General features: G+C 61.7%; 1 protein-coding gene across 1 annotated transcript in view; it reads left to right on the top strand.

Moving 5' to 3' along the window:
* Positions 1-6,883, top strand: part of LOC113217695 (homeobox protein homothorax) — a gene marked incomplete in the record, with an annotated part of 173,868 nt that overhangs the window by 74,709 nt on the left and 92,276 nt on the right. Inside the window, 1 exon segment of the mRNA XM_052264880.1 lies at positions 1,634-1,769. Within this exon segment, the coding sequence (XP_052120840.1) occupies positions 1,634-1,769 (136 nt within the window).

Raw genomic sequence — 6,883 nt, 5'->3', positions numbered from 1 at the left:
CTGACCCGCTTTCCGCATTATTTCTTGTGCTGTGAAGACGTCGTAAAAGAGGTAATAAAATGCCACACTTCGTCATATTTTTGTAAGTTGGAAAGTTTACAGCTGTTCTGTCGGGGTCGCACGAGTCGGAGGGGCTCCTCCACTCTCGGCCCGCGCGCCCCCGCTGCTATCAGAGGGCTTGGCCGGCCCGGACCTCGCGGGGAGGTAGGCAGGCGACGCGTGGCGTGGCGGCCCACACCGGGGCGGGGGCGCCGCGTCCTGAGTGCGTCGCGAGATCGGGTGACGCGCCGAGGACACACGTCGAGTGGCGCGTCGTGTCGGGGCGGGCGGGGCTGGGGCTGGGGCGCGCTCGGGGGCTGTAATCCCTGCAGATGGATGGGGGTTGGTCGGCCAGGCCGGGTGTTGTGACAACAGGTTTGGACGGTGCGGGGCACATTTTGTATGGCGCTGCAGCGGACGTGGGCGTCATGCATGTTGTTGTGGCGGGGCGGGGCGGGCAGGGGCGTCCAGGCCGGACAAGACATGCTACCGTACCCGCCGGACCGGTCCCGGCTCCGGCCCGGCCCCGGCCCCGGCCCCGGCCTCGCCTGCTCTGCTCCGAATTTGCATACGACTTGCTCAAAAACAGTCCGGTCCGCCATATTTGGGCGCGACGCGACTGACGGTGCCGGGGGCTGCATTGTAGGGCGGTGGCGGCGGTGTCGAGTTGCCGGCTCTAGCCGTCATTTTACTTATTGTGTGCTCTCACCGCGACACGCGCGGCGGATGGGTGTCGCCGTCCCGACGCCACCCTTCCCCTCGCCGACACTGAAAGGCTTTCTGAGGGGGAGGGGACGGGTCCCCGCGGAGGCTGCTGCGGGGCTCTTCGAGAGGCTCCTCGGAGGCCCGGCGTAGGCCGCTTGCAGGGCCCGCCATCCTGTCTGCTCCGGCCAGCAGAGGCTGGTCGGCTGCCTCGGGACGGCAGGGACAGCGGGGCCCTGCGCATTTTATGAAGTTGCCAAACGGGTACTTCTCGGAAACGCCACGCCGTGTTCGTCACTTTTATTATCATTTTTATTTTCTTCTCAATGGAGTAGGGGGAGGAGGACGATGTTCGGAAAGCCGTTTTCGCCATCAGGCATTGAAATGCAGCGGCAGCTGGTGAAGCTGGTGGTTTTGGTGAAGTCTGCTGGCGGGCCCCCAGTGTGCAGCGCGCCGTTCACCGGCTGCTGCTGCTGCTGCTGGGGTGGCGGGGCGAGGCGGTGTACATATACAGGTGGGCTGCCATGCGTCCAGTGCTGCCCGACGGAGCAAGCCGGGGCGCGCCCTGGCGGGGCGGGGTGGGGCGCGGCGGGGTTGGGTGTGTCCGCGGGACGAGGCACACCCTCGACGCCCTGCACGACTCATTTTCACTTCCGTTTTTCGTAAATCGTCGTCCGTGTGCATTATTACGCCCCGAGTGTACTGCCAAGAACAACACGACTCGTCTCCTTTGATCTGGTTCCTCCTCCTCCTCCTCCTCCCCTCTCTGTGCTGTTTCCCCCATGTCCCTCTTACTCCGCAGACCACTTGTAAATGTCCCTGAAAAAAAGTGTGTGTGTGTGTGATTTTATTTAGTGTTTCTAATATGTTGTTTTTCTGTCGCTTGTTTCAGAGACCGCCCTCCTCATCGCTATCGTACACAGGCCACCCAAACGATGATGTCCGGTCTCCAGGGTCAGTAGGGGGAACACCGGGCCCCCTGAGCCAACCTCCGGGCTCACAACAGAGCCTCGACCACGGCGACCCTGGTGAGTCTCGTTTCTATCGCTCACCGTTTGAAGTCTGACCTCGAACTAGTTTACTTTTGATAGAGTGGGACAGGATGTTCCAAAGAAAACTGTCGTATACGAATGATTACGTGATATATTCCCATCTAGTTCTCTAATTTAATGTTTTGTTTGTTTTAAATCATTTTCATTTTCACCTAACTAATATGCTCGAAATAAAATGTTAAAAAGAAACTTCAACCATGTTAACATATATATTTTTTGATAAGTACCTTTCCAATTTGTTGGCGTATGCTTAATCATTGCTTGGGCGGGCCAGCGAGGCCGGAAAGCGGGTCATCTCTTTGCGCTGACCCCGGTCGATAGTCTTGTGGTGAGTTAATTGCGCCTTTGGCGGCCTTTGGAGGAGCGCTCGCCGGTCTTGTTTGTTGGTCCAACTGGCGGGGCGTGACCCGCACCCTGGCAGATTTTCACCAATAGTCACGGGACAGAACAAAAACATGAAAACAAAACAAAATCCTTCCTCGACACATTCTGTCATATCTCAAAATTTCCGAAGCTTTTATCATTCCGTCGTGTGTCTTGAGTAAAACGTTCCAAGCGTTTACGAAATCGCGCCCGGCCTTATCGTGGCGCGGGGCACAAGTCCAATTCATTATCGGTGCGGGGAAGGGGTAGGGCGGAATATGCTTTATTGATTTTTCATCGGCGTCTCCCGACTTATTATGGCTCTCTCTGGATTGATTTTGTGATTTACGACTTTTCCCGACAATGTTGCACGCGTCGTGCGCGCGGGCCGCGCGAGGGAGGTGGGGCCTCTGTGACATTCCTCGTGCTCATAACGCCCGCCCGCCCAGACTGACCCGACGCGTCTGTCTCCTCCTCTGCTCGTTATTTTGAGAGGAGCTGGATCGCGCCGCCGGGGCCTCAGGACGCTGCAGGACGCTCGCAGGACGCGAGGAAAATAAATTGGGGGGCTGATCTGGCGCTGCCTCCCCCTCAGCTCAGCCGCCGGGCGCGGCAGGGCCCTGGCAGGGCCGGGGCAGCCAGCGCGACGACCAGACGCGACGCGCAAATGACTTGTGAAGTTGTCTTGTTTTCTCGAGACGTGCTGCTTATACTTCTCGCCGTAACAAGTCCACCACCTCGCACCTCCTCCACCTTCGTCGACCTTCGTGCTGTTGCTGCTACCACCACCGCTGCTGCTGCTGCTGCTGCTGCTGCTGCTGCTGCTGCTGCTGCTGCTGCTGCTGCTGCTGCTGCTGCTGCTGCTGCTACTGCCGCCGCCGCCGCCGCCACCGCCGCCACCGCCACGCTCCCGTAGTTCAGCGGACGCTTCATAGCTCGTTACCTTCTTTTGACACGTTTCAGTTGCGCGACGCCACCGTGCTCCTATTATCCTTGGGGTGGGGGGGGGACCGGACTGGGTAAAACTGCAGCAAAAGCACTTTCATCGCGGAAGAACGCGGGGGAGGGTTCCGTGCCGGCAGGGCGCTCGTAAAGATGCGGGGGTGGATGCGGCGCGGTGGGTCCGATATCGCTGTTCCGCCGCGGACTCGAGGTGTCTTCGGGCGCGAAACCTGGGCGCCGGCTTCAGAAGTACGTGTCCTGGTGGCGGGGCGGGGCGGGACGGACGGCCCCCAGCCAGTAGTACGTGTCCCGGAGCGAGGCGGGGTGGGGTGCGAAGACGCCTTATCTCCCATCGTAATTAGGCCCTGGAAGTTTGATGGTGTTGGCTAAGACGAGCTGGAAGGAGTAGTAGTTGGGGAGGCGGGCGTACGGGCGCGCGCGTGCGACACGGCCCGCCCCGCCCGCCTCGCCCGCCCCCGGCTTTTATTTTGGGCGCGCTTCGTCGCCCGCGATGTCTAGATACACCCCGCACCGCCACGCCCGCCCCGCCGCGACGCCGAAGTACAAACTGTCTTCTTGTAGTGCTATCGCCCGCGCCGATCGGAGATCACTTGATCCGCGCGGGGGGCTGAGCCTCCTGGCTGCTGCGGTCGCGCAACGACACCCGCCCGGGGGAGAGGAGGCGCCAGCGTGCGCCAGCGCCTAGCACACCGCCACGCCGTGCCACGCCCCGCACTCGATATGGATCCACTCCTGTAGGGTTTCGAAATGAGATTCATATTTTGCCGCGTCATCCACGACGGCGTGCGCGTCATATGTAATGTAAATGGACTGCGCCGTGCCGAGCCGCGCCCCGCTGCGGGGCCCGGCCCGGCCCGGCCCGGCCCGGCCCGGCCGGGTCGCGGACACGCCGACGGCGACATGCTCTGTTTGTTGTGATAGGTCGCGGGCAGGGGCGGCAGGCCGTGCAGGGGTCCTCGGCGCGACATCCACTTGGCTGACCATATTATGTTGACGCTCTCGATGGAGGCGAGGGGGGGAGCGCTCCCGCCTCGGGAGCCGCGAGGCCTCGAGTACCCGCCAAAGGGACGGCGTCGGGGAGGGGACGCGGCGGCCCGCGGGGGGCTGAGGCCGAGGCTGAGGCTGCCGACGAGGACCCTTGACAATCACTCGAGTCTATCGGTCCAGGGCCCGCGGCCTGCAGCCAAACTGCAGCCGGGCCGGGCCGCGGGCCCCTACTCCTCGGCGAGCGGTGAGGGCCATCGAGGCCCACGAGTGCGTGCGTGCCTTGGGATTGATGCGTCCCCGCCCCGCCTGCCGTGCCTCTCGCAGAGGGACACACCGAATACAGTCGGAGGACACACACTCTGAAACATTTCCCTGTCGGTGGCCGAAAGTGTTTGACTATTGTAGCGCTGGTGGCGTGGAGGGGTAGGGTGGCCAGACCCTGCAGACCAATGAATGCACGATGGCATTTTCGCTTTCCAATAATGCGCTGCTGCGCCGCTGGTGCCCGCTCTCATGGGGGTGAGATGGATGCATCAGTTTGGACCGTGACGGCGACAACCGGGAACTGGGCCGTGAGGGGGAGGGGAGGAGGAGAGAGGAGAGAGAGGAAGGGGCGCGGGGGAGAAGTCGGCCATATTCATAGGGCGGGGACCAGTCGCACCGGCGAGCCGCTGGCTAATGTACATACAATAAACACGTGGAACAGGATAATGCTTTCAATATGCTCCCCTTTTTTCCCGCTCCCTCTGGACCCGCTGGCCTGTCGCGGGAGTGCTTGGGCAGGGAGTGGTCTGCCTGCTGGTGCCGCTGCTGCTGCTCGCTCAGTCACATGTCAACCCCGCCAGCCGCGCCAACCCCGCCAGGTGACAAGGGGCGCAAGCTACAGGTAGCGCACCCGCCGAGCCCCGCCCCGCCACGGCTCGAAGTAACGACTCGGAAAGGAGTCTTCCCCTCGCCTCGCCCCTTAGATGTGACTTCCTGTCGAGGGAAATTGAGTTCCGCGCCTCTTTCATGTCGCAATATTTGTCGCGTGGTTGCGCAATGCGTGTAGGTGAGGTGTCAGGGCGTGGCGCTGCGGGGGGGCCCTTTGAACTCGCGCGCAGCGGGCCCCGCCGAGCTAAGTGCACACGAGCGTGCGTTTGAAAAACGTTTGGGAAAACGAAGAGCTCGGTCTGCGCAAGTATATCGGTCGTCTGTAGGGGTCGGCGAGGCGTGGCGTTTGGGGTGGATAGGGAGGGAAACGCGCAGTTCTTGCACCACCACCACCACCACCACCACCATGCAATTTTCGCGATCTTTGGGAAAGCTCGTTGCACCGATTGCCTTTGTTTACAGCGCGATTGCTTTGACAATGCGCGGTGCGAGTGCTGCTCGCATGGCAGCCGCCCCCCCGCCGCCGCCCAGCGCCACGCCGCCACGCCGCCACGCCGCCGCGCCATCAGCTGATCTGATGCGGGGGGGAAAACGGACAAAACGCTCGCCACCCTGTCACCTCTCTGACAATTAAGCATCTTTGTTGCCGCGGCCGCGCTGCGCTGCGCGGGACCGGGCGGCGCACAATGAGCGCCTAATCCCCAGGCCGGCCGGCGGCGCGCGGAATTAGGTTACCATTGAAATTCATTGGGATTTGCTTATCGCGGTTGCGCTGCGGCGCGGCGCTCCGGGTTGGTTGTGTTTGACGGGCTAATCGCAATTAAGTCGGTCGTGCTGCTCACTCGCAGCTGCCCCCGCGAGGTAGGCCATAGGGATTAGCCGCACGACTCAATCTCCGAACGTCGACGGCAATAATTACGAGGCGCACGGGGTACTTTGCAGGTGGCCGCGCGGGGTACTTTGCAGGAGGCCGCTGCTGGGTGCTATGGGTACTTTGCAGGTTGCTTCGGGGTACTTCGTGTGGGCGATCGTGTTGTCGTCGTAGAAACGCAAAGACAGTGACTAGGCTGTGAGTAGAGTGTTGCCATGGTGTTGCCTACGAGTCGCGTGACGGTTGAGATTGTGGAAAACGGACAGGGTTTCGTCCATTTTTTTTGCCGTGGAAGGATCGGTGTAAAAAGGGTGTTGCTGTGGGTGGGGGGGACTGGTTCGTCACCCGGGTGCAGCGTGGTGCAGCGCAACAAAGCTCGCTTGCTCTGTCTCTCTCTCTCTCTGTCGCGGGTCGCAGCGCCTATGCTGCGCGGGCTGGATGCATTGGTGCAGCGTTGCGCGGTGCGGGCCAACGCATAATGCGGGACACAGAGGCTGGCTGCCAGCCTCGCCTGCCCGGCGCGGTGCCTGCCTGCCTGCCTGCCGGGCTGTCCATACGGAGCGCATTGAGAGCTCGCGATGTGTGAAGTCTCGATGGGGGGTTTCAATAACACCTCTCTCCTTTTTTTTCGGCTCCGCGACCCGCATTTTGCCCGCCACTGCGCTTCTATATATTGCGCATAGGGAAGAAGGGAAAGAGAGGGTGCGAGAGAGAGAGAAAGGGAGAGTAACGAAGAGAGCAGCAACATGTGTCCAAACAATCGCGTGGGTCCTCGCGGCGTGCGTGACGTCATCGCTATCTCTGCTGGTGGAGCTGTAGGAGGAGCACAGCGACGTGGGGTGCAGCGGAGATAAGTCCGCCTGTCCGGTCAGCAACCTCCCCGCCCCGCCCCGCCCCGTTCCGCCGCGACGCGCCACGCCTGGCCGTGACCGTCAGGGGAATCGACGGGACAGTCTGCAGGGAATTAATCATACTTAGCGGGAGCGGCCGAGAGTGAACGTCGTCTAGACTTTGGATTGGGTGTGGCGCTGCC

Source organism: Frankliniella occidentalis, unplaced genomic scaffold, assembly GCF_000697945.3.
Source record: "Frankliniella occidentalis isolate FOCC.00 unplaced genomic scaffold, Focc_3.1 Scaffold22, whole genome shotgun sequence".
Classification (NCBI taxonomy): Eukaryota; Metazoa; Arthropoda; class Insecta; order Thysanoptera; family Thripidae; genus Frankliniella; species Frankliniella occidentalis.
Note: the sequence above shows the minus strand (reverse complement) of the source record. Positions and strands in the feature narration are given on the sequence as shown.